Here is a 27598-nt window from a genome sequence, read left to right as displayed (position 1 = left end):
TAAAGGGTTAGTAATGAACAAGAAAAAAGAAAAGTGACCGTTCTAATTAGTCAAATGTTCAACAAGTTGGAGCTCATCTTGAACTTCTCAGTCACCCAGGCGCTGGGTCCTCAGGCAGCGTGAAAGCTCACCCCACCTTCCGAACGTCGCTCACCATCCATCTCGAACTGGTTCGTATGCTCCGACCGGTTGTCCGCAGCGTCTTCAATCTTCATTTTCCCTCTAACCAAAAAGCTCAAGCCCAACTTTAATGCCCCTTAGCAGAGAAAACCTCCTCTTAATCCGACCATCCTAATTGTATGACATACGTTTCTCCTATCTCTTAACTTCAACAGTAACCCAAACAAATAGGAAAACAAGTAGTTCACATAGAAGAGCACAAAATGAAATTCCTACAGTACAACAGTAAAAATATGAAACAGGGCATTACACAAGTAAGTACGAGTATCTACCTTGCTGTCAACGCTACCAATTTAATCCATCTGCAAAACAATTGTCACTCTTGATACAAAAGTAATGAATGCAGATGATCTATTGTTTTAAGCAGTTGCACGCGTTCGAGGGCCACGTGTAGTGCGATTGAATTATTTGCTTCATGTCGATGCAAACATTGAGTGTACCTGGTTTACCGGGAGACACACTGGATCGGTTTTGTGCTCACGCAAAACCGTGAAGGAATTGACCAGGTCGGGTAGCATATATCAACAAAAATAAACAGTTGACGTTTCGGGCTGCGACCCTGTTTCGGGATGGAACAAAAGGGGTGAAGATGCCACAATAAGAAAATTGGAAGGAGGGTGAAAAGGACAAACTAGAAGGTAATCGGTGAAACCAGATGTGTAGGATAGGGGGCGAAATGTGGCTATGGGTGATAATGGGAAAAACAAATAGCTGGAGAAAATGGAATCTCATTGGAGAGAGTGGATCATGGGAGAAAGGGAAGTAGGAGGGGAGCAGAGAGGGGTGATTAGCAGGTGAGGAGAAGAGTAGGAGGCCAGAGTAGTGAAATGAAGAAGAGGGACAGGGGAGAGGGAAAACACCAGAATACTAAGATATCTGTGTTCATGCAAGGTCCAAAGACAGAATAATTTTTCATGTTACACCTTCGACCGGAGAGTGGGCTTATGTTGCAGAAAAGGAAACGAGTAATGGGCTGACATTTCGCACTGGAAATACGGTTTGGAATTGAAATGCGGAAATGCGGAAACCGAGAGAATTTCCACACTGAAACAGAGTAGCCGAAGGACAGTAAAACATTGGTCTATCATGACAAACGGCAAGGTCTGTGTAGCCCAAGAATAGCTGAAGTCAACAATAAGAGTCATGAAACCCAGAGGCGAGCCTTGGAGTGTTTCACAACAACCTTCACTGACTTCTCGAATCGTCATTTCATCGTCTTTGAGATTTTGCAATTTCGTGTCAAACTATCCATACCTCATCACAATTGGGATTTTACTTGAAAGAAATCATTCTTATTTTTCCTGCAACTCTTGGAAGACAGGTCAGTCTTGTGTATTATTGAGTATTCAGTGTGCTGGAGCGGGTATAAGTCAATGACCGTGGAGATTCATCAGCTCAGAGGTTCTTCAGCGAGATCGCGGACAGCTAGAACAGAGGCTGAATCTCACTCAGAATGATTGAAACTATCTACAGTGTGAGAAAGATATATCACATGATCATTGCCGTTATTGGTGCTCCCGGGAAGAACATCGGCGACCTAATGTTTACAGTTCTGTGTGCACGGTCTTTGGACTCATTCAGTTACCGACAGCATTGTGATGCCGGTGTATCAGTGAGTGCGGTGCAGACATTGTGACAAAACTTTGTGTTCGTTCAGAAGTTCCTTGCAGTTTAATACGCTGAAAAGAAAAAAAAGGAAACAGATGTCGAGTGAAAGATCGAGAGCTGGATACATTTTGTGGATTCATGGCAGGCAGCTTTGATTTATCAATGCAAAACCGCTGTCAAAGTCAACTCCGATAATCCAGCGCACTCGGCACCTTTATAGATAGATAGATAGATAGATACTTTATTCATCCCCATGGGAAAATTCAACTTTTTTTTTCCAATGTCCCATACACTTGTTGTAGCAAAACTACTTACATACAATACTTAACTCAGTAAAAAAAAAATATGATATGCATCTAAATCACTATCTCAAAAAGCATTAATAATAGCTTTTAAAAAGTTCTTAAGTCCTGGCAGTAGAATTGTAAAGCCTAATGGCATTGGGGAGTATTGACCTCTTCATCCTGTCTGAGGAGCATTGCATCGATAGTAACCTGTCGCTGAAACTGCTTCTCTGTATCTGGATGGTGCTATGTAGAGGATGTTCAGAGTTATCCATAATTGACCATAGCCTACTCAGCGCCCTTCGCTCAGCTACCTATGTTAAACTCTCCAGTACTTTGCCCACGACAGAGCCCGCCCTCCTTACCAGCTTATTAAGACGTGAGGCGTCCCTCTTCTTAACGCTTCCTCCCCAACACGCCACCACAAAGAAGAGGGCGCTCTCCACAACTGACCTATAGAACATCTTCAGCATCTCACTACAGACATTGAATGACGCCAACCTTCTTAGGAAGTACAGTCGACTCTGTGCCTTCCTGCACAAGGCATCTGTGTTGGCAGTCCAGTCTAGCTTCTCGTCTAACTGTACTCCCAGATACTTGTAGGTCTTAACCTGCTCCACACATTCTCCATTAATGATCACTGGCTCCATATGAGGCCTAGATCTCCTAAAGTCCACCACTATCTCCTTGGTCTTGGTGATATTGAGACGCAGGTAGTTTGAGTTGCACCATATCACAAAGTCCTGTATCAGTTTCCTATACTCCTCCTCCTGTCCATGGTGTTTATGGGTTACTTGGTGCCTTTTTCCCCGCATCAATAGTTCAACATGCTTTAAATTCAAATTTAAAGGAATTGAGCTGTGTTTGGAAATATAATGCTGCAAGTTTCAAGGGAATGTGGTAAGCGAAACCCCAGTGAGATTCACTTGTGTGTTAAATCGCGAACCATCGAGAATTTTGAAAATTGAAATGTGTTGGTGTGCGTTCTAGTTTACAAGTGTTTGGTTCCACGCCACATTATCGGTGAAGAAGGGATTAGTCAACCAGATGTGTCCATTAGATGCCTGGCCAGGTAAATGACATGGGATACTCTGATCTGGAGCAATAAACATCGAATCATTTGGAACAATAATTCTGTAATTTGGAGCAGGTCAGGAAGAATGCGCGAAAAAAAAAGTAAAAGGAGATGGGAACTTCCAGATCCGATCTCTTGACATAGTGTGAAGGAACCGCGGCCGAGTGTGGATGCAGAATTTAAAAGCAGCGTGGGTGGGTGACGAACAGGAGTGGAGAAGGAGATGAATGCTTGGAACAAGGGAAGTAAATCTGCAGCGAACTTTGAACATTGTAAATGGACGAAGTCAGAGGCAGCGGGCGTAGTGACATGCGAGGAGTGCCAGAGCATAGGTGACAGGATCGCTGTGAAAGTTGCCGAGGTATCCGGCTTCTACAAAACTGCCGAAAAGCGGCCTTGGCGATCAGTTGACAATGCCTCCTTCCCAAATCCCGCTCCTCTTTCGGTACCGAGTGCCGTAACCTTTCTCCCTACTTGCCCGCATTTGAGGCGTCTGCGAACCCCGAGTTACACTTTTAAACCTTCAGAAATGAGCTGTCCGCAGAGTTTCATGTAAAGTTTCTCTTTACAGCCTCTCTCTGCACAGAGACCCATAGAGCGGTGAGACAGTAATTCACTCTTTCTTTCTGTTGTCTCTCCCCCCCCCCCCCCGGTGAATTTAGTGGCATAGTGATCCTGATCCTGTCCAAGGGAAAGTGCGGCCTCTCCACCTGCACCACTCGCAGCCTGGTGGCCATGGCAATGGCGGGTCGGTTATTATTACCTCCCTGGGCATCACCGTGTGCAGTGCGATCTCTGCCCTGGGAGAGGCAGCCACTGACTGTTCTGTCTGGTTCACTGTCAGCTTTACGTTTGACGGGTTTGTCACCATTTGTTGCCAGAAATAGAGAGCTACGTATTGCACCGGGAAAACTGCGTCTGTGTTTCTGACGACAACCGGCGTTCTGTTCTGTTTGGACACTGTGCCATAGTTCTTTATATTGTAACCTGTGAAAGTGATTGGCAATATACCCTGGGACTGTTTGCAAATGCCAAGCTACTTTATGGACCCCGGGTGGGTGGGATATGATTGTCTTACTACTGTTCTAACGCCATTACTCCCGTTCGTGTTAAAACTACTGTTCAACGCTCTGACGGTCAGACGCATTTCGGTGAGTAGCTGAGTCCGTAAGGAGCTGAGGGGTCAGAGCAAGGCGGAGAACCGCAGTGACCCGGAGATGGAGAACAGGAGGAGGCCTGTGATCTTACTTCTCACCATCTCCGGAAGCTTCATCATCCTGTGGTCCATGAAAGTTTCTGAATTCCTTTATAACACAATTGCCCAATTGGATCAAAATAACTACAACGATTCGGAATACATTTTTCAACACACCGGATACACGCTGGTGATGTTAAGTTGCTGCACAAACACATTTATTTACGGCGTAACTCAGTCCAAGTTCAGAGAGCAGTTCAGCAGCGCAGCAAAATATCCGCTGACATCAGATGTTGTGAATTCCAGCTTGATATCACAGAACTGCCAGTCATCAGAGAACGTGGCGGCAGGGAGAATTAAACCAGTTTAGATCCCGAGAGGAAAATACACAACGCCACCCTCAGCCCGTGAAGTCCGCCTCCTACCAATTATTAAACTCACCCTAACTTTTATTTTTATCTCCCCACCATATTCCGGCTCCTGTCACCGCCACAACGCTTTCGGTAATGGCAAAGCAGGAGAGATATACAACTCTCGTTACATGCATCTGCAGTGCAAGTTTTTAGTGATCATGCAGAAAGTTTGAAGTTCGTACCTCATCTCCTTCTACCTTAGGCCACGAACTTATCAATCACCCCTGCTGTCGACCACTTCTGGAGGTCCAAGACGCGGACTTCTACAAGAAGGGATCCGTATGCTCCACGACCGCTGGACTAAGAGTGTAAATGTAGCAGGGGACTATGTTGAAAAATAAATGTGCTCGGCTTTCCATAATTGACTCCTTCTACCTTAGGCCACGAACGTATCAATCACCCCTCGAATGTCTCGGAATGGCTATATCTACTAAGTACATCCGTGTTTCATGTTTATCCTGTGATATTATATCCGGACGGGGATCACGTTATCACCCGAGCTCTACTAATGGATCCGTCGGAATAAAACTGTCAGACTCCGACTCTAAAACTGGATCAGGCGTATATTTATAGTAACCTATAGTATCTTTCAAGGTTTTGGTGAATGATGCTTGCCACTAGATGGCGCCTGTGTATGTAACAGGATTGAAGTAAATTGGTGTTGGATCCTGTAATGCGTTGGATAATTTCAAAATGGCATATTCGGCTTTAGAGCACGAGAGAGACACAACACAGGAAAATATACTTGGTTTTGAATTTGTTAGTTTTTTTTAATGTGCATTTCTGTTATTTTTGTGACCACCACCTGGTCATATATTGTCACAAGGAACCACACAGTTTCTGGGAAGAGATCTCCAAGTTTTAGTGGCGTCAAACGCTTCAAGTTGACACCTCGTCTGCTCAGATGGTGGATCCCATCCATGGACAATTATGCTCATCCGGTGGTTAACTCTTTCTTCTACAGCAGAGTTTTACAAACTATTTTAGCTCTTTTAGTGTCGCGAGTCAAGGCAAACTATCGAGCACCCTGGTTGCTACTCTATGTAACCCAATAATGTCTGTTAGGTTGGTTCGGTCGGACGAGATTGCCGAGTGTCAGACGCGTTGTGACGACAAATGCTCAAGGCCTGCAGTGCTGTGCTTCTTCCTGTGTCCCAGTGCCACATCGTTTTTTGGAAGTGCCTGCTCTGCTGACGGTTGGTCAGATTTGATGCCGCAAGTTTGAGGCAGTTTACTCCCCCACCAAGAATCATTAACGCCCCCCTAGGCGAGTGCTATTTGCTTCTAAAGCCATCTTAGGACTCGTAACCGTTCCAAAGGGAATAACTGTTCTATTGTGATAATTTCTAGGTTGATCTTTCACTTCAGTTCAGAATAGCACATGCTCGCGCCGTGTTGAATCCTGTTTTCATTAGATATGATTATGCCTTGTGATGCCTGCACTTCAAGCTTTAGTAGCTGGAGCTGAGAAACAATGGTTATAATAGGTTGACAAACTCTATAGACGGATGATCACTCGACGTAAAGTCTTGGCCTTCAGAGCTGCCCGTGGGAAGGAATTCCACAGATTCACCACCCTCTGTCTATTCTCACCCTCGTTCCAAAAGGACCATGGGACATATCAGTCTATCGAGGTGTTTCAACATTCAATAGGTTTCAATTATATCACCCTTCATTTTTTTGAATTCCAATGACACAGGACCAATCATCGAACGCTCCTCAAATGACAAGACATTCAATCCTGGACTCATTTTCGTAAACTCACCACATTGTCAGCCCATCCTTTCTAAGGGACCAAGAACTGTTTACAATATTCTGACTGAGGCCTCACCAATGCTTCATAAAGCCTCAACATTAAATTCCTGCTTTTATATTCTCGTCCTCTTGAAATGAATGCTGAAATTGCATTTGCTTTCCTCACCGCCAACCCAACCTACAAATTATCCTTTAAGGTATCTTGCACAAGTGCTCCCAAGTTTAGACTATTTGGAAAATAGTGTATCCACGGTATTTTTTTCTCAAAATGTAAGGCTACACACTTCCCTACACGATATTCCATCTGCTTCATTTACACCCAATCCTCTAATCACCGAAGTCCTTTCATAGCCTCTCTGTTTACTCAAAACTACCTAGCCCTCCAGCTAACTTGAGATCATCGGCAAACTTTGCAATAGAGCTATCAATTCTGACATCCAAGTCCTGTGGAACATCACTAGTCACCGGCAGCCAACCAGAAAACACCCCCGTTATTACTGTCATTTGCGTCCTGCCAATCAGCCGCTGTTTTATCCATGCAATAATCTTTCCTGTAATATCATGGGCTCATAACTTGTTAACCAGCCTCATGACTGGCACGTTGTCAAAGATCTTCTGAAAGCCCAGGTGCACATTATCAACCGATTCTCCTTTGTCTATCTTGCTTATTACCACTCCAATGAATTGAAGGAATTTCAACACACTTTCTCAGGCAATATTTTCCTTGAGGCAAACGTTCTTAAGGCCGATTTAATCATGTGCCTCCAAGTGCCCTGAAAAACACATCCGCAACAACCGAATCCAATATCTACACAACCAGTGAGGTCAGACTAACTGTCCTAAAATTTCCATTCTTCTCTCTCCCTTCTTGAATAGCAGAGTGGCATTTCCAAATGTGCAGTCTTCTGCAACCATACGAGACTTCACTGATTCTTAAAATATCATTACTAATACCTCCACAATCTGTTCAGCCACATCTTCGAGAACTCTGGGATGTACACCATCTGGTCCACGTGATCTATTTACCTTCACACCATTCTGTTTCCCAGGATCCTTCTCTCCAGCAAAGGCAACTTCACACACATTCTGACCACTGACATCTGGACTTGCACCATCCCGCTGGTTGTTTCCACAATGAAGGCATATGAAATACTTATTCAGTTCACCTGCTATCTCCTTGTTCGCTATTACTACCCACCCCACCATCCACTACCATCGTTTTCCTCGTCTGATGTCCACTCTTGCCTCTCTTTAACACTTTATGAATCTGAAGAAACATTTGGTGCCATCTTTAATGTAAATAGCTAGCTGCATATTCCATCTTTTCTTTCTTAATTAGTTTTTTTAGTTGCCTCTTGATTGTTTAGAAAAGCCTCTCAATAATCTAACTTCCCACCAATTTTTGCTCTGTTATCTGCTCTCCCTTTGGCTCTATTGTTGGCATGGCCTTCTCATTAGCTGTGGTTGTATGATGTTGTCGTTCGAATAGCTCTTCCTTTTTGGAATGTATATAGCCTGTGTCTTCCGAATTGCTTCCCGTAATTACAGCTTTTGATGCTTTGTCGTCATCCCTGCCAGTGTTTTTTTCCCCCATCAAATTTGGCCAGTTCCTCTCTCATGCCTCTGCAATTGTCCTTATTCCACGGTTATACTGATAAATCTCACTTTAGCTTCTCCTTCTCAAATTTCAGGGTGAATTCCATTATATTAAGATCACTTGTCCCTCAGGGTTCTTTTACCTTAAGTGCTGTAATTCGGTTCATTGCACAATACCAATCCAGAAATGCTGATGCCCAGCTGGACACAACCAGGAGGTCGTTGACCAGTGGAGTGACTCAGGTATCTGTTCAGACCCTTACTCTTAGAGAAATTATCTATATGGGGAAGTGGAGGGATAGGTAGTAAGTTTTCTGATGACAAAGGTTGGGGGTGTTGTGCATAGCGCAGAGGGCTGCGGGACATTGATAGGATGCAAAACTGGGCTGAGAAGTGGCAGACGGAGTGGTGAAGTGTGAAGGGTGGTGGTTCATTTTGGTAGGACAAATATGATGACAGAATATAGTACTAATCGTAAGACTCTTGGCAGTGTGGAGGATCAGAGGGATCCTGGGGTCCAAGTCCATAGGACGCTCAAAGCAGCTGTGCAGGTTGACTCTGTGGTTAAGAAGGCATATGGTGTATTGGCCTTCTTCAATTGTGAAGTTGAATTTAGGAGCCGAGAGGTAATGTTGCAGCTATATAGGACCCTGGTCAGACCCCACGAGTACTGTGCTCAGTTCTGGTTGCCTCACTACCGGGAGGATGTGAAAACCATAGCAAGTGCCAAGGAGATTTACAAGGATGTTGCCTGGATTGGGGAGCATGCCTTATGAAAACAGGTTGAGTGAACTCGGCATTTTCTCATTGGAGAGACGGAGGTTGAGAGGTAAACTGATGGAGGTGTATAAGATGATGAGAGGCATTGATCATGTAGATAATCAGAGGCATTTTCCCTGGGCTGAAATGGCTGCCACAAGATAGCACAGGTTTAAGATGCTTGGGAGTAGGTACAGAGGAGATGTCAGGGGTAACTTTTTTTTTTAAACACAGTGAGTGGGGAGTGCATGCTGGCAACGGTGGTGGAGGCGGATATAATAGGGTCTTTTCAGAGACTCCTGGATAGGTAAATGGAGCTTGGTAAAATAGAGGGTAACCCCAGTAATTTCTAGGGTAGGAACATGTTCAGCACAATTTTGTGGGTCAAAGGGCTTGTATTGTGCTGTAAGTTTTCTATGTTTCTATCTTAACCCTTTAGAAGCAGGGAAAATGACCCATAATGTGGAAATGAGCCATGAATAAGGAGGTTAACTACCAATGTCATTCTTCCTCAGCCCAGAGATTTGAGGGATGAAGAACATGTCAGATAGAACTGCAGTCAGCTCGACTTCTTCAGTCTACAGAGAATTCAAGAGGAACATCTTCACCCACCGAGTGGTGACTGTTTGGAACCCATCACCACAGGGAGAGTGAGAGATGAACACCAGGGGAGGATTGAAACAAACTGTCATGGATCAGAATCACTGGCAGGGTCCAGCTGGTCTGAGTTGACTCTCTACTGTACACTGTACACTGTTATAACTTCTCTACTGTATACTAGGTGTGTTATACATTCACTAAGTACCGGAGACAGAGTTTAAAATTGAACTGATTTATTTTTCCCAGATCCAGAATATAAACTCCAGTCACATTAAAGGTGAATGTACAGCAGAAGAAACTCCTCCCATGCCCAGTGACCAGGGTGCAGAACTGGATGTGGTGAGCAGCAGCAATAATTGCAGAGTTCAGCACCGACAGTCATTCTCGAAATTGCATTCAGCAACGGTGATGGACAAATATCCAGCATGCCGCTCATTGAAACTTTCTCCCCAGTGTGAACCCGATAGCGTGTCTCAAGGTTAGGTTACTGAGTGAATTCCTTCTCACATTCACAGCAGGTGAATGGCCTCTACCCAGCGTGAACTCAATCATACACATTTGATTGAGAAGGCTGAGAGAAGGTAAACAGACTCTGCCGCTGGTGTGAACTTGCTGGTGTCTCTGTAGACGAGATGACCACATGAATCCTTTCCCACATTCACAGCAGGTGAACGGCCTGTCCCTTGTGAACTCGCTGATGACTTAGTAGGTGGGATGACCGAGTGAATCTCATCCCACAGACTGAGCAGGTGAACGGCTTCTCCCCAGTGTGAACACGCTGATGTCTCTGTAGGGTGGATGACTGACTGAATCTCATCCCACAGACTGAACAGTTGAACGGCTTCTCCCCAGTGTGAATTCGCTGGTGTACCAGTAGTTTGGATGACCGAGTGAATCCCTTCCCACAGTCTGAGCAGGTGAACGGTCCCTCTCCAGTGTGAACTGACTGGTGTATCAGTAGGTCAGATGACTGAGTGAATCCCTTTCCGCAGTCTGAGCAGGTGAATGGCCTCTCCCCAGTGTGAATTCGCTGATGTACCTTCAGTTTAGATGACGAAATGAATGCCTTCCCACAGTCTGAGCAGGCGAATGGCCTCTCTCCAGTGTGAATTCGCTGATGTTCCTTCAGGTTTGATGAGCAAGGGAATCCCTTTCCACAGTCTGAGCAGGTGAATGGCCGCTCCCCGGTGTGAAATCGCTGGTGTGCCATTAGGGTGGATGAACGAGTGAATCCCTTCCCGCAGTCCGAGCAGGTGAACAGCCTCTCCCCAGTGTGAACTGACTTATGTACTAGCAGTTCAGATGACCGAGTGAATCTCTTCCCACAGTCTGAGCAGGTGAATGGCCTCTCGCCAGTGTGAACTCGCTGATGTACCTTCAGTTGGGATGAGCAAGTGAATCCCTTCCCACAGTCTGAGCAGGTGAATGGCCTCTCCCCAGTGTGAACTCGCTGGTGTACCAGTAGGTCGGATGACCAAGTGAATCCCTTCCCACAGTCTGAGCAGGTGAACGGCCTCTCCCCAGTGTGAACTGACCTGTGTGCCAATAGGTCAGATGACCGAGTGAATCCCTTCCCACAGTCTGAACAGGTGAATGGCTTCTCTCCAGTGTGTACTCGCTGATGTTCCTTCAGTTTAGATGAGCAAGTGAATCCCTTCCCACATTCTGAGCAGGTGAACGGCCGCTCCCCGGTGTGAACTCGCCGGTGTGCCATTAGGGTGGATGACCGAGTGAATCGCTTCCCGCAGTCTGAGCAGCTGAACGGCTTCTCTCCAGTGTGTACTCGCTGATGTTCCTTCAGTTTAGATGAATATGTGAATCCCTTCCCACAGTCTGAGCAGGTGAACGGCTTCTCTCCAGTGTGAACTCGCTGATGTTCCTTCAGTTTAGATGAACAAATGAATCCCTTCCCACAGTCTGAGCAGGTGAACGGCCGCTCCCCAGTGTGAACTCGCTGGTGAGCCATTAGTCAGATGATCGAGTGAATCCTTCTCCACAAATTCAGCAGATGACCAGCCTCTGCCCAGTGTGAACTGACTGGTGTGTCCACAGGTGGGAAGACCGACTGAATCCCTTCTCACACACAAAACAGATGAATGGCCTTGGCCAGTGTAAACTCGCTGATGTTCCTTCAGTTGAGATGACCGAGTGAATCCCTTCCCACAGTCTGAGCAGATGAACGGACTCTCTCTTGTGTAAAATGACGGGCGGGCCAATCAGTCAGATGAGCAAATTAATCCCTCCCCACAGTCTCAGCAGGAAGGATGGTTGAATGAATCCCTTGCTCCTCGTCTTAAATATCTGGATAGAGACAGCAAAACTGACGTGATCTGTTTGAGATTCCCGTAGACAAATTCCTTGTCATTTTTAACCTGTAAAAAGATTTACAAAATCCATCAATGGGTGAAGTACAACATTTCAGATGAGATCACTTGAGTTGTCAAGGTGTGATCTGGCATCACACTGTTACAGTGAAGTTCAACCCAAGTTGGAGAGAGAAGGCATCTTCTTGCTGGTATCTGGAATGATCAGCAAATTCTCTGATGCTTTTCCTGTCTCTACAAGAATGGGGCATATCTGCCATCTCCAATCTGTGACCTGGCTCAATTTGACTCTCTCCATTGGTATTATTCCCTGTTCCCACTGAGCTGCATGGGTGCCTGGCCCCACAGTAACTGAAACACTCTCACACAAATAGCTGGCAGTGCATTCCACACACCCACCACTCTCTGTGTAAAAAAACTAACACCTGACATCCCCATGTATCTATTTCCAAGCACCTTAAAACTATGCCCCTCATGATAGCTATTTTAGACCTGGGAAAAAGCCTCTGGCTATCCACGCGATCAATGCCCCTCATCATCTTTTCACCTAAAATATGCTCTAAACATAAACAAGGGAACCATACATTGCTTTGAGGTTTTGTTAGAGGTATACAAAGTTATTTGGGTACAGATAGGGTAAATGCAAGCAGCATTTTCCACTGAGGTTGGGTGCGGTGATAACCAGAGGATCATGGGTAAGTGGTGAAGGTGAAAATTTAACAGGAGCGTGTGGAAAAAGTCTTCACTGAAATGGTTGTGTGAGTGTGGAATGAGGTGTCAGCACAAATGGTGAATATGAGCTCGGTTTCAGCATTTAAAAGAAGTTTGGATGGGAGCCTGGATGGCAGGGGTATGGAGAGCGATGTTCCCCGTGCAGATAGTTGCATTTGACAGCTTAAATGTTTTTTCAGCATTGACTAGCTGGGCCAAGTAGCCTGTTTCCATACTGAACTTCTCCATGTTTCTATGTCAGAGAAGCTGGACAAACTTGTTTGGAAGGGAAAAGGTAGGAGTGACAACGGAGCAGCAATGACTGGAATTTCTGGGAGCAATTCGGGAGCTGAGTTATCGATACATCCCAAAGAAGTGGAAGCATTGGAAAGGCAGGAGGACACAACTGTGGCTAAAATGAGAAGCCAAAGCCAACATAAAAGCCCAAGAGAGGGCAAACAAGGAGCAATAACTATTGGGAAGCTTTTGGAAACTAACAGAAGATGAGTAAAAAAAAGTCAGATAAGCTCAGTGCATGGAATCATGATATTGTAGTCATTAATGCGTCTTGGTAGCACCCAACAGTCTGAGGCATTCAGAGGAACAAAATATCCAGGGCCTCAATATCTCTTAAAAACCCAGGTTCCCTGCACCAGTTACCTTTCAACCTTTATTTTGTCAGGCACATACAAACTCTACACCCTCAAAATTTAACTTCTGAAGGCCTCCCACTCACCAAGTACTCCTTTGCCAGAAAACACCCTGTCCCAAACCACACTTGCCAGATCCTTTCAGATACCACAAAATTGACCTTTCTCCAATTTAGAATCTCAACCCATGATCCAGATCTCTCTTTTTCTATATTTACTTTGAATCTCATGGCATTATGATCCCTAATTGCTATCACCAGCCCTGGATCATTTCCTAACAGCTTATTGCACACTTCTACGTCGGGAATCCTACGTACTGATTAAGGGCACATTTGACAAACTCTACCCCATCTAGTCCTTTTATAGTATGGGAGTCACAGACAATATCTGGAAAGTTAAAAGCACTTACTGAATCAACCTTTGTTTCTTGTCATGGTCTGCGATCTCTCTGAAAATTTGTTCCTCTAAATCCCTCAGACTGTTGGGTGCAACCAAGTCCCAATAATGTCTAGAATATCATAATTCCCTGTCCTCAGCTTATCTGGCTTTCCTACGATGCTTCTTTCATCGTGATAAACGCAGCTCAGCACATTTATCGCACCATGCTTGACCATTTGATTGCTGACTCTTATCTGAGGTCTGAACAACATCTGACTGGTGTCAAGAAAACAACCTTTCCCTGACTGTCACAAAAACAAAGGAGCTGTTTGTGGATTACAGGAGGAATGGAGAAAGGCTAGCCCCTATCGATATCAATGGATCTGGGGTTGAGAGGGTGAAAAGCTTTAAGATCCTCAGGACAAACATCAACGAGGATCTCACATGGTCTGTACATACCGGCTGTATTGTGAAAAGAGCACAGGAGCCCCTTTTACACCTCAGATGGTTGAAGAGGTTTGTTATGGGCCCCAAATCCTAAGAGCTTTCTACAGGGAGACAATTGAGAGCATCCTGAGTGGCTGCATCACTGCCTGGTATGTGAACTGTACTTCCCTCAATATCAGGAACCTGCAGAGAGTGGTGCAGACAGCCCAGTGCATCTGTAGATGTGAACTTCCCATCATTCAGGGCATTTACAGAGACAGGTGTTTAAAAGGGGCCCAAAGGATATTGGGGACCCAATTTATCACAACCACAAACTGTTCCTGCTGCTACCATCTAGGAAACAGTACCACAGCAAAAGGACTAATAGGCTTCGGGATGTCATCTTCTACCAGGCCATCAGACTGATTAATTCATGCTGATTGAATTGCATTTCTGCTATATTGACTGTCCTATGTACAAACTATTTATTAGAAATTACTATAACTTACACATTGCACATTTAGACGGAGACGTAATGTAAAGATTTCTATCTCTCATGTAATGACAGACTCCCAGCTGATCCAGAATACATCCATTTCAAGTTCCAACTCCTTAAAGTGCATATGTGCATAGTGATATTTATATAGTGAGGTATTCATTTTAACAGCTAGCAAATCACTGTCAATAAGAACTTTGATCTCCTCTGGGTTCGATCCAATTCATCTGCTCTCTCACACAAACTATATAGCAGGCCTGTAATGGGTAATGAAGGATTTTCTCACCAAAGCTCTTGCATATTGTCCATAAGTGGTTTGTTTGCTAAATTCCACTTTAAAAAGTCAGAGATCCAAATATCACTCCACTTCTTCCCACTTGTAATTTCTCCAGCAACTTATGCATCACCACAATACACATAGGTAACACCAGTTTCTATATTGGACATAAATATTTCCCGTGAACCCTCCTGAGCCTATGTAACCTCTGGCTAAAAGAATATTTAGGACTGAATAGGAATTTTTGAACTGAAGTAGACTCTGTGTTCAGTGGTTTGCTAAGACAGGCTCATTACCAGTTCTCTGTGGCTTGCAGAGAGACACACTGAGAGCTGATAACATTATACATTGTACCCTCGTTAGCTGATAACATTATACATTGTACCCTCGTTTGAGTGAAGGGAGCAGGACTCGCTGATAAGGACAGGAATGAACACGTCTGTAATTAAGTCAGGGCCTTGCAAAGGGAATAGCTGATAAGGACTGGACAGTACATCCATCTGTAATTAAAACTTTCATTTAGTGAATTCTCTTATCTATGCAATTAAGTTTTGCACCAACAGACTTGGTGGGCATACCAGCTCAAATAACATCTTGCAATAGTAATGTCTGGGGCTTACTTTGTATAAATGTCTGGGTTCATGTATAAATACACGGCTGTAACCTGACTGAGTCAGTCCACTTGTCAGATGGTGGCAGTGCTTACGTGCCTTCCCAATGACAAATGGGTCTCAAACTCCTACAGGAGAATGTGCAATAAACCGTGGTGATGATAAGAAGCTGGTCTCCCGGGTTTTATTCAGATTCAACTTTCACATTTGGCATCACAAACAGGATCCCAATACAGGGAGTGCCAAGCAGACGAGCTGACTAAGCGGCTGGACCACTCTGGGGACTGCGGAGACCGACCGGTTGCCCGATAGATATTTTACATTTTGTCACTCACTGTTAGTTCTTTTCGATGTACGGTCCCTCGTCCAAGGCTGATCGCATACCTTGACAGGATCGGGAAAGAATCTGTTGGGAGACTCGTATAAGGTAGGCAAAATTTTACTAAGTGAGTAGAAGGCGGTTCCAGGTAAATTTCACTAAGTGGACAGGAGGCAGACGTGCCGGGTAAATTAATTAAATGAGCATGAAGTTCCAGCTGAATAAATTTATTAAATGAGCATGAAGGGCCAGCCAGGTGAATTTATTAAGTGGACAGGAGGTGTCAGCTGAGTAAATGTATCTGTTTGTTAATTAAGCAGGAGGCTTTGTGCCGGGTAAATTACTTAGAGAACATGGGTCAATTGCAGTCGATTGTTACGAGTGGGGCAGGAGCAGCCCTACACAATGTGTGAGAGTTTTCCAGACAAGGAAGAAGATTGCAGCGCTGAATAAGAAATTGGGGAACAAAATCTGGCCACTGGGGGTGAACCAGGGATATTACCTCATGAGAACAAGCAGTAAATTTGATATGGAAAAAGAACTGTGGAAAGAAGTGGAAATTGTTGGAAAGGGAAGGGAAGGATAAGGCAGATGCAAAGTGGAAGGGTGCATTATTAGCAAGTTGGAGGAATAATGCATGTGACAAAGGGTAGAGGTACGTACTGCAGGAGGAACGCCAAAGGTTGGGAGACGCTAAAAGTGGAGCGTGAATGGGTGGATAGACGCAGCAAGCAAGAGCAGGGAAAACAACGTAAGCAAACCTAGTCCAGCCTAGATAGGAGAGAATGGCAAGAATGTCAGTCTGAAGTTCGAACTGATAGGGAAACAAGAGATCCCAAACCCATGTCTGGCATACCAACCCTGTTACAGAACAGTGACTGTGATGAGGTGTGGGCATCCACGGTACTCCCCCCCCCCCCCCCCCCCGCCAACACCTTACCAGGAGCCAAGGGCACCCAGTGCTCCCGAACCCCAATCCTCCCAGTACTCAGATACGGTGACCACTCGGGTAAAACAGTGGCGGCAGGGAAGGGGGAGGTCCCTATACCCTGAGATTCAGAAAGGGAATACCTACGACAGGGAGGGAAGAATCCAATAGAACCCCAGAGTTAATGGCTCCACAAAGACATTGGCTCAATGGAAGAAGCCAGAGAGTGGTAGTGGAGGATTGCTACTCTGAGTGGTGGCCTGTGACTAGTGGTGTGCCACAGGGATCAGTGCTGGGTCCATTGTTATTTGTTATCTATATCAATGATCTGGATGATAATGTGGCAAATTGGATCAGCAAATTTGCCGATGATACAAAAATTGGAGGTGTAGTTGACAGTGAGGAAGGTTTTCAAATCTTGCAGAGGGATTTGGACTAGTTGGAGGAATGGGCTGAAAAATGGCAGATGGAGTTTAATGCGGATAAGTGTGATGTATTGCACTTCGGAAGATCAAGGTAAAACATACAAGATAAATGGTAGGACACTGAGGAGTGCAGTAGAACAGAGGGATCCGGGAGTACAGATAAATAATTCCCTAAAAGTGGCATCACAAGTTGTAAAGAGAGCTTTAGGTACATTGGCCTTTATAAATCAAAGTATTGAGTATAAGAGTTGGAATGTAATGGTGAGGTTGTATAAAACATTGGTGAGACAGAATTTGGAGTATTGTGTGCAGTTTTGGTCACCTAATTACAGGAGGGGTATTACCATAGATTCCGGACTACAGAGCGCACCTGATTAAAAGCCGCTGGCTCTAATTTTAGAAATAAAATCAATTTTTTACTTGTAAAGGCCGCACCGGATTTTAGGCCGCACCAGATTTTCGGCCGCAGGTGTCCCACGTTGTAATATGAGATATTTACACAGAAAGATATTACACGTGAGGATTTTTTAACTTTTAATTAAATCCATATGGTAACAAAAACAAATACATATTGCAAATGCTTTTTTTCGAACCGTGCCCGTAACACGGCTACTTTTAAATATACGTTGCGTATACTTCTTTACTGAACAACATTCCAATATCTCCTAATGACTGGTAAAAAAATATATATACTGCAGCCTACCAGGAAAAGTTATTGATCGCCTTTAACTTAAAAGCAGCGTTTTCGCTCCGCCGTCCCGTTTATCGCAAACGGCATTTAAAAGCAGCGTTCGCTCAGATCCAAAGCCGCTCGCGTAATGCGCTCCCCCCCTCCTTTCCGTTTATCGCAAACGGCATTTAAAAGCAGCGTTCGCTCAGATCCAAAGCCGCTCGCGTAATGTGCTCCCCCCCCCTCCTTTCCGTTTATCGCAAACGGCATTTAAAAGCAGCGTTCGCTCAGATCCAAAGCCGCTCGCGTAATGCGCTCCCCCCCTCCTTTCCGTTTATCGCAAACTGGCATTTTTCCCACAAGACGCGGCAAAACCGGGTGTGACGTCGTAGCATCCCGGGATGTAGTACAGAAAACAAATATAGTTAAAACTCTTCTAACTTTAACTAGAAAATGAATTACTAAGCGAAAATATTATAAACTAAATAACTGCCATAAAGGCAGCACAATGCTTTTCTTCGAGTGTTTTCCATGTTGATGAGGTTGGGTACAAATGACTGATTTACAATAATTTAATTGTGAAAGTGCGCTTGATTTATCGTACAATTTCATTGGACCTCTGTGAACTACTCATCAATTTTATTGGTCTACTGTTACGAGGCAAAATGTTTACGAGGCGGCATGAAAAAAATCATGTATTAGCCGCTCCGTTTTAAAGGCCGCAAAGTTCAAAGCTGTTCAAAATGTGGGAAAAAAGTAGCGGCTTAAAATCCGGAATCTACGGTAATAAGATTGAAAGAGTGCAGAGAAGGTTTATAAGGATGTTGCCGTTACTTGAGAAACCGAGTTACAGAGAAAGGTTGAATAGGTTAGGACTTTATTCCCTGGAGCATAGGAGAATGAGGGGTGATTTGATAGAGATGTATAAAATTATGATGGGTATAGATAGAGTGAATGCAAGCAGGCTTTTTCCACTGAGGCCAGGGGGAAAAAAAACTAGAGGTCATGGGTTAAGGGTGAAGGGGGAAAAGTTTAAAGGGAACATCAGTGGGGGCTTCTTCATTCAGGGAGTGGTGGGAGTGTGGAATGAGCTGCCAGAGGAAGTGGTGAATGCGGGCTCACTTTTGAAATTTAAGAAAAACTTGGACAGGTATATGGATGAGAGGGGTTTGGAGGGATATGGCCCAGGTGCAGGTCAGTGGGACTCTAGGCAGAAAAATGGTTCGGCATAGCCAAGAAGGGCCTAAAGGCCTGTTTCTGTGCTGTAATGTTCTATGGTTCTGAAGGCAATTGCCCACCCGAATGCTGCCCAATCCACAAGCAGGAGGAGGGACAGTCCTCAGTGATTCCTGTGTATGCACCCTGGAAGCCTCAAGAAATGATAATGATCATGAATCAGGTCCCAGGTAGAAAAGAAAAACCAGCACAGTTTGCTCAGTGTGTCCGCAGTACTATACAAATGTTTAATGCGACCCCGCAAGATTTATTCGGTCTCTGCTGCATGATTCTCTCAGCTGATGAGGGGTGGAAATGGAAGGCAGAATTGAGATACCAAACCTATCAGGAGTTACAGGCGGGAAACCATAATGAGAATGAACAGACAGACCAGATTATCCAAGCCTTGGAAAGGGCTCTCCAGCAACCTGTAAACATCACTGAAGTTTTTGAATGCAAACCTAAGCCTGGGGAATCGGGAATAGACTATTGGGAGTGATTTGTGGCCTGCTACGGCACTTTCGCAGGAGACTGAGTCTTTAATGATGGGAATCCGTTCCCCAGTTTAACACCTTACTGCTCCAATGCTTACCAACTAAGATAGCCAACATGATTAAAACAAATAATATGGATTGTCTTGACAATGATCGAAATTGAATGCGATGAACTTTGACATATTATTGGGACCTGACATTGTGTGCTGTATCTGGGGATAAGAAATGGGAACAAAAACCTACCAAGGGACAGGTGGGGATAACAACCCATTTAGAAATTGACAATCAAGGATGCTTCCAACCATGAGTACCACCCCTCAGGAAGAGCCCAATGTAATATTGCAAGTTGCTGGAATTCCTGTTCTGTTAATGATTGATATGGGGGCAACCACAACCACTCTTGATCAGGAAATAGTACTGGAAAAGGGATATCAGCTATCAGACGCGACAATCATTCTGTTTGGGTTTGAATGAACGGAATGTACGTATCCACGTATCCAGCCACTGCAGGTGGAATTCCAGGGGAACTAGTGTGAGGTTTCATTTACTGTCACCACCAGTCAGGGGTGTAATCTAGCAGAGAGAGACTTGCTCTGTCCGTTGGAAGTTGAGATTCTATGCACAGACTAGCATAGAATCACCCTGGGACTAGCGAACAACTTCCCCAGTTTCTGAACACCCAGTGGTGGGCACTTAATCTGGACTCCACTGTGTTTGAACCCCTTCTGCCAGCGGCCGACCCTCATGTGACTCTGTGCTGTGACCCTCCGGGGTGCTCAACTGAGGAAAGCCAGTATTATGCATCCCTCGAGGGACATAAGTTCCCAGTCACGGTGATTGGAGAGATTAAAGGAAAAATGGGCAGTGCATTTCTGGCCGAAGTTCCAGATTTCTTTTGGCGACAGACAGGACTGGTTGTTCCCCATACTACCTTCAGGGTTTGCCCCGGGTTCAAACCAAAGACCCTAGGGTTCCTTGCCTACACCCTGATGAAACAAACCTCCAGCAACAAGGGAGACTGGCAAAACTTGGTCGCGGGACAACTCCAATACTGGAAGGAGTCTGAGGTGAAGACGGGACATCTGGTAAGACACTCTACTAATATTGACTGAACCCTAGATGTTGTACCCCGTCTCTGGGCAACCTCAGGCCACGAAGTCGGCCGCACCAACTGCCCCCCTGTCTGGATCACCGTGCTAGATTCTCCCATCCATTCTGCAATACGCCCTCAAGCCTGAGGCAATGTTTTATGAGAATGGAAGCCCTTTTGTGGATCCAGCAGGGAAACAATATTCTGGTGATGTGATAGTGACGGACAGTGAAGTAATTGAGCAGGCCTCTTTTGAAGCAGCTGTCTCGTCCAGAAGGCTGAGCCGTTTGCTCTGACTTGTGCCTGTATCCTAGCAACAGATAAAAGTGCGAACGTTCACACAGACTCCCGTTATGCATTTAGAATTGTACATGACTACGGGAACATGGGGATTCCTGACGTCCTCTGGCCACCCCATTAGTAATGCCTCCTTTATAAACAACTTACTCACCGCTCTACAACTACGTCGAGTTTTGACTATTATCAATGTGCGGCCCACACCCGCATGTCTGACTGGGTCACTAAAGGCAATCCTTTAGCAGATGAGACAGCGAAAAGTACGGCACAGTACTCAGTAGTTGCAGTCTCCTCGGGTTCCCATCAAGCAATCCTCCATGACTCAAGCAGAACGGGTTTGCCAGACATGTGGGAGGGACGTACTTTTCAGGGGGACGCCTCTGAGGAGGAGTGCAAGCTGTAGTTCCAGGTGGGGTGCCAGAAAGACCCCGACCGAGGTTTCTGGATCACCCCAGCGGGACAGGTTTGTGTTCCTACACAGTTTTCACCTATATTGGTCGATTATATACAGAATTGTACACACCTGGGAAAGGAGGGAATGGTTGGTAACCTGTAACCAGCACACTGGGTACGATTCCCTTGACAGGTGGACCTTTTTCCTGTCTACAAATTGATTTTATTGAATTGCCTAGAGTATATTGCTATAGATACTGCTTAGATATTATAGATGTGTTTAGTAGATGGTTTGAAACTACTTCAACTACCACTAATACTGCTATGACTGTTGTGAAGGTATTATTACAGGAAATAATTCCCAGGTACAGCCTGCCAGAGATGCTGAGCTCTGACAATGGCCCACACATTGTGGTGAAAGTGAACAAAGAGGTATGTAACAAACTAGCTATCAGGCAATAATTCTACCGTACACCACCCACGGGCTGCTGGCTTAGTGGAAAACAGCCAATGGCACTCTGAAGATTAAATTGGCCAAAGTAACGGTGGAGACTGAAATCACTTGGTTGAAGGACCTACCGTTAGCCCTATTCCACATGAGGGTTACCCCACGGGGGAAAACAGGGTCATCACCAGCTGAAATGATGTATGGACGGTCCATGGGGACACCCTGGGGGCCACCTTGTGTCCATTGCTCCCAGAAGTTCTATCAGCAAAATTCAAAATTCATACCCTTGGGGAAGAGATGGGAAATAACGAAAATTCTCCAAGCATTACATGCACAAGTACGGCAGGCTTACAAGGAAAAGAATTTTCACATCTCCGCACAGAGGAGTGATTATCCCACCACAGAACCGCGGAATATTGTCCTGATCAAGAACTGGGATTGTGGGAAACTCGGACCTCGGTGGAGAGGATCATATCAGGTGTTACTGACCACTCCCACGGCTGCGAAACTGAAGGGGCAATCTTGTTTGATTACATTGAACAGACTACAAACGTGTTACTGAAGGAACTGAGTAGAATGACTCTCTCAGACTAAAGGAAAATGTATTGTCTGATAGTGGTGTTCATGCTTATGTCTTTGACAGGGCTCACCCCAGCATCCGGGGGCCCTCATGTTAACACCTTTGTCTGTCACACCGATGCCAAACAGGTAGAACAAGGGGCCTGCTGGGTTTGTGCTGAAATTCCACAGCATGGTAAAACTAGGATTCCAATGTCAGTAATCCCGCTCAACCAGAGTGAGGAACTCTCAGCCTGGGCTTTCTCAAACAACACCCGGGGAAGTGAGGTGAAGAACTGTGGTATTATCAGCGATGAATGTGCCTGTCAGTGTTTTGAGGGATGGTATCTCAGGCTCCCACCAAACGGAACTTCCTAGACTGGGAAACATGCATCCTGGCCATACTTGCAGGTGCCCAGCAGCTGAGAGGAATAACTGAAACTGAGCGATTTTGGATGATCACTTTTCTCTCCTATGGAGTAGCCAGGAATTTACGAGATATAATCAATTTGCCTATAGCACTTGAGGAGCTGGCCACAATACTGCAGAGGCCCTGACAGAAACACAGGCCCAAGTAACAGAAATATCCACTGAAATGATTGCAATCTGGCAAACAGTCCTACAGAATTATATGGCTTTAGATTTTATCCTAGCTGAGAAAGGGGGAACCTGTGTTATTATTGACACAGAATGCTGCACCTATATCCCTGATGAGCCTACTAACATTACTCCCTCTCTGAGCACACTGCCAAGGAGACTGACAGCATCAAAAAAGTAGGGCAGGATTTACACGGGTTCACCGAAGGTTCGAAATGGTGGTCTTTGAGGGCCTGTTTGTTAATATGTGGGACATGATATTGCATTATAGCCTAATAGTTGTGCATATCATTGTTATAATTACTGTTGAATGCTGTTTTTACTCACTGATAAGTCAATGGTGTACTCAGTTGCTTTCTCTGTAAAAAAAACTACTGCTTTGTTGATCATGTAATGATCAAAAGGAGGGAATGATAAAGTATGCAAAAGGGTTAACACTTGGTTAAACAATAGCAGCCTGCTTTTCTGAAAGAAACTGCTGATGAGCACCAGATGTGCTAAGCCATGCTGAGCCCTATTTCTTCTTGAGGGAAGCTAGCTCGGGTTCCAGGATGCTCATCTCCTTGTGCACTCACGTGTAGAGATAGGACAGCTTCAGTCAGTTCTCTGTGTGTAAGCCATTATGACTATTTTGTAATTTGTCTTTAGGGGCTGTCATGTAGTAAATAACTTTGGCTCCAGCCTGTCTTGTGTGTGGGGGGGGTATCTGGACAGATATATCTGTGGTGTAAGGGGAATTGTTAGTCAGTTAGTGGATTGGGCAGGAACAGACATAGACTCTTCCTGTTTGAGCGACTAACTGAGTAAGCCCCGGGTGCTTGGAATAAAGAGTTTGTGTTATATGGTCTCTGAGTCACTTTATCCGGATTCGACTTTGACAGAATGGGAGTGGTTTTAAAGGGCTGGGCTGCTGCAAGCACATTACCAGACCTGGAGTGATTGCAACTGGTTCTGACAGAGGCACCACTGGTTCCTCTGGGCACATTCAGTCTCACTCCAACTATTTCCTACCTTACTTTTACAGGTATGTAATGTCTAAAGCACCAGTGTTTGAGTAAATGAGACTCACCAAACTTTCTCCTGACTGAATCACTGGATTCTCCGAATCAGATGGGTCCTCTCCAGCTTCCAGTTGGGGTTTTTCTTCTAATAAATCTCTCACCGCAGGTCCAACTTTAACATGAAAGATAATGAAGCACATTAACAATAAAAGGAACCAAACATTTCTGCTTAATGTTACTAAGAACAAAACTCACTGAAACTTAAACGTTGAAGGCAAAAATAATGATCTCAGTGAACAATCTTTTATTGTCCCTCACACGTCACAAAACGATATGGGATAAGAAGGAACCATCATTCAGTCATGGTAAGACATCAGACACAGGAACAGAATTAGGGGATTCAAGCTATCTGGTCTGCCCCACCACTCAACCATGTCTGATTTTTATTCCATCACCATATTCCTGCCTTCCTCCTGTAACCCTGAAGCTACTTAGCAATCATGAATATAATAATCTCTCTCATTAATATACCCAAATGTTAGCCTCAACCAACCTCTGCGGCAACAAATTCTACAGATCAGACATCTTTTGGCCAAATTTTTTTTCTCATCTCAGTTTTAAAGGGAAGCATCTTTATTCTGAGACTGTGCTGTCAGATCGCAGACTCTCCATCTAATGGAAACATCCTCTCCATGTCCACTATATCCAGGCTTTTCAGCATTCGGTAGGTTTGCTTAACCATACATTCCTCCACAACTCCCACCGTCTCTCTGAACTCCATTGAGCACAGGTCCAGAACCATCAAATGCTCTTCATACATAAAGCCAATCATTCCTGTAATTATTCTTGTAAATCTTGTTAGCAACAACTGTACTGAACACAAACTGGTACCAGGATAATTTACAGAGCAAGTCGTGCTTTCTTCACTGTTCTACTATCACAGAATGAGCCATTTCCATTTCCAGGTTAAAACAGGTCCATTTCAGGAAATATAAACCATTCCAGGGTGAATGTAATAAAAAGAAACTGGAATTACCAGAAACACTCAGCAGGTAAGGAACAGCTGTGGGGAGAGGAACAAACTTTACAATTCAGGTTAATATATTTCATCAGAATGACTTCAAACATTTTCTGCTTTTAGTGCAGATTTCCAGCAACTTGAAATTCTGCTTGATTTCCACCGAGTGACAGACCAAGTGAGGGGGGGGAATTTCCAAGCAGAGTTTGAACACCAAATTCACGGGTCCATTTCTACTGTTGTAAACAGAGTACAGCCCAGTTACTCATAGACTCTCCCAGTGAGGGATGGAATGGGAATTCATCCTCTCCTCAGATTAGCAGTCATTGCTTCCAAAGGAACTCCAGAAACAAACATCTGATCCCAGACCAGAAATACGGTACTCGCTCAACACCTCATAAGCCCAAGCAGCTCGATCCCCGGGTCCATTTTACCTGGATCAAGAACTGTGAATAGTTAAGTGAGTAGAAGATGAACTGATCTTCAAAAGTCAAAGTTAAAAATGAAACACCCTATTCAACATTTTAAGCAAGATTAGTGTATTATTTTTGTTTTGTGTAATTTTAGAGTGAAAAAAATAAAGGAACAGCATGCAAAAGTTTGGGGACCCTAAGAGATTTGAGCTCTCAGATATCTTTTACTAAGGTCTCAGACCTTTATGAGATTGTTAGGGCTATGGCTTATTCATAATCTTTGTTAGGAAAGTCCAGGATGATGCAAATTTCAAAGCTTTATAAATACCCTGACTCCTCTAACCTTCTCCCAACAATCAGCAGCCATGGGCTCCTCTAAGGAGCTGCCTAGCACTCTGAAAATTAAAATAATTGATGGCCACAAAGCAGGAGGAGGCTATAAGAAGATAGCAAAGCATTTTCATGTAGCCACTTCCTCAGTTCGTAACATAATTAAGAAATAGCAGTTAACAGGAACGGTGGAAGTCAAGTCCGAGAAATCTTTCCCAGAGAACTGCTCGTAGGATTGCTAGAACCCCCATTTGACTGCAAAAGACCTTAATGAAGATTTAGCAGACTCTAGATTGGTGGTGCACTGTTCTAATGTGCAGCAACACCAGCACAAATATGACCTTCATGAAAGAGTCATCAGAAGAAAACCTTTCCTCCATCTTCACCAAAAAATTCAGCATCAGAAGTTTGCCAAGGAACATCTAAACAAGCCTGATGCATTTTGGAAACAAGTCCTATGGACTGAAGTTAAAATAGAACTTTTTGGCGGTAATGAGCAAAGGTAAGTTTGGAGAAAAAAGGGTGCAGAATTTCATGAAAAGAACACCTCTCCAACTGCTAAGCACAAGGGTGGATCGATCATGCTTTGAGATTGTGTTGCAGCCAGTGGCATGGGGAACATTTCACTGGTACAGGGAAGAATGAATTTAATTAACTACCACAAATTCTGGAAGTAAACATCACACCATCTGTAAAGAACAGCTAAAGGTGAAAACAGGATGGCTTCTACAACAGGATAATGATCCTAAACACACCTCAAAATTCACAATGGACTACCTCGAGGTGCAAGCTGAAGGTTTTACCAAGGCTCTCACATTCCCCCAACCTAAACATCATTGAAAATCTGTGGATAGACCTCAGAAGAGCAGTGCATGCAAGACGGCTCAAGAATCTCACAGAACTGGAAGCCTTTTGCAAGGAAGAATGGGCAACAATCTCCAAACAAGAATTGAAAGGTTCTTAGCTGGCTACAGAAAGCGTTTACAAGTTGTGATACATGCCAAAGGGTTGTTACTGAGTACTGACCATGCAGGGTGCCCAAACCTTTGCTTCAGACCCTTTTCCTTTTTTGTTATTTTGAAACTGTATAAGATGGAAAAGAAAAAGTAATCTAGCTTAAAATATTAAAAAATGTGTCATCTTTAACGTTATGCCTTTTGGAACTCAGGTCATCTTTTACTGACTTAGCTATTCACAGCAACAGAAATTTTGACCAGGGGTGTCAAACTTTTGCATGTCATTGTATGTGATTTTCTTGCTAAATGATACTTTAAAAAGTCAGATTTCCAAATATCACTCCCCACTTGCAAATTATCCAGCAACTTTTGCGTCGCCACAATACACACAGGTAACACCAGTTTCTGTATTGTACATAAATATTTCCCCTGACCCCCACTCCAGGTGGCTGACAGTGATGAACTCGGTGATGGCAATGCCAATGAATATGAAGGGAAGGGCAGTAGTCTGTCTCACTGGAGTCTGGCACATTTGTGATGTGAAAGCTATTTGTTGCCCAGGGCAAAGGTGTTTCATATCAGTATGTACCCAGACAGAATGGGTCAAAGCATGTCCTCACCGTTAGAAAACGGCAGAACAAGCAACACACACACAAAATGCTGGAGGAACTCAGCAGGTCAGGCAGCATCGATAGAAAAGAGTACTAATGCTGAGTTCCTCCGGCATTTTGTGTGTGTTGCTTGGATTGCCGGCAGCTGCAGATTTTCTCCTGCTGCGGTTGTAGGTAGAACGAAGGTGATTGTCTCAACAGCTGATAGAAAGATATTGTTCCCTTTCTACGAGTTCCTGATCCCTGCATTTAGTTTTCTGGAGCTCAGCTCTGTCTGTGAGATCTATTTGCTCCCATTCCCTGATTAGCCGGAAGCTCCCCGGGGCCCGTGTACGGATCGTGGGGCTGAGAGAGAGGAAAAAGACCTGGCCTGTGCCGAGTTTGTGGGCCACGGTGTTCAGTGTTCACAGCAATTGTCACTCAATTAAAGCCCACCCAGCACCCACTCTTACCTCTGCCTGACCTCCCGACATTTTGTGTACTACGCGCATGCGGAG

At 44.6% G+C, this 27598-nt stretch overlaps 1 protein-coding gene across 3 annotated transcripts; it reads right to left on the bottom strand.

Moving 5' to 3' along the window:
• Window positions 1-27598, bottom strand: LOC140723206 (uncharacterized). 3 transcript variants are annotated; one of them, XM_073037814.1, is made up of 4 exons: window positions 27554-27598; window positions 23842-23945; window positions 15674-15755; window positions 9772-11837 (listed from the first exon to the last, which is right to left on the bottom strand). In XM_073037814.1, the coding sequence occupies exon 4, from the start codon at window positions 11429-11431 to the stop codon at window positions 10124-10126; it is 1308 nt and encodes a 435-aa protein (XP_072893915.1). In that variant the 5' UTR covers window positions 11432-11837; window positions 15674-15755; window positions 23842-23945; window positions 27554-27598; the 3' UTR covers window positions 9772-10123. The 3 variants fall into 3 exon arrangements, 2 of the variants coding, with proteins under 2 accessions (XP_072893915.1, XP_072893914.1); XM_073037813.1 differs by having other exon boundaries at window positions 15674-15744; XR_012097832.1 differs by lacking the exons at window positions 9772-11837; window positions 15674-15755; window positions 27554-27598 and adding an exon at window positions 1-222 and having other exon boundaries at window positions 23842-23916.

The sequence above is a fragment of the Hemitrygon akajei genome, unplaced genomic scaffold (assembly GCF_048418815.1).
Source record: "Hemitrygon akajei unplaced genomic scaffold, sHemAka1.3 Scf000104, whole genome shotgun sequence".
Classification (NCBI taxonomy): Eukaryota; Metazoa; Chordata; class Chondrichthyes; order Myliobatiformes; family Dasyatidae; genus Hemitrygon; species Hemitrygon akajei.
Note: the sequence above shows the minus strand (reverse complement) of the source record. Positions and strands in the feature narration are given on the sequence as shown.

What these genes read in the sequence shown, in the direction of transcription:
- LOC140723206 (XM_073037814.1), bottom strand. Translation starts at nt 11,431, where the DNA reads ATGGCTCACCAGCGAGTTCACACTGGGGAGCGGCCGTTCACCTGCTCA.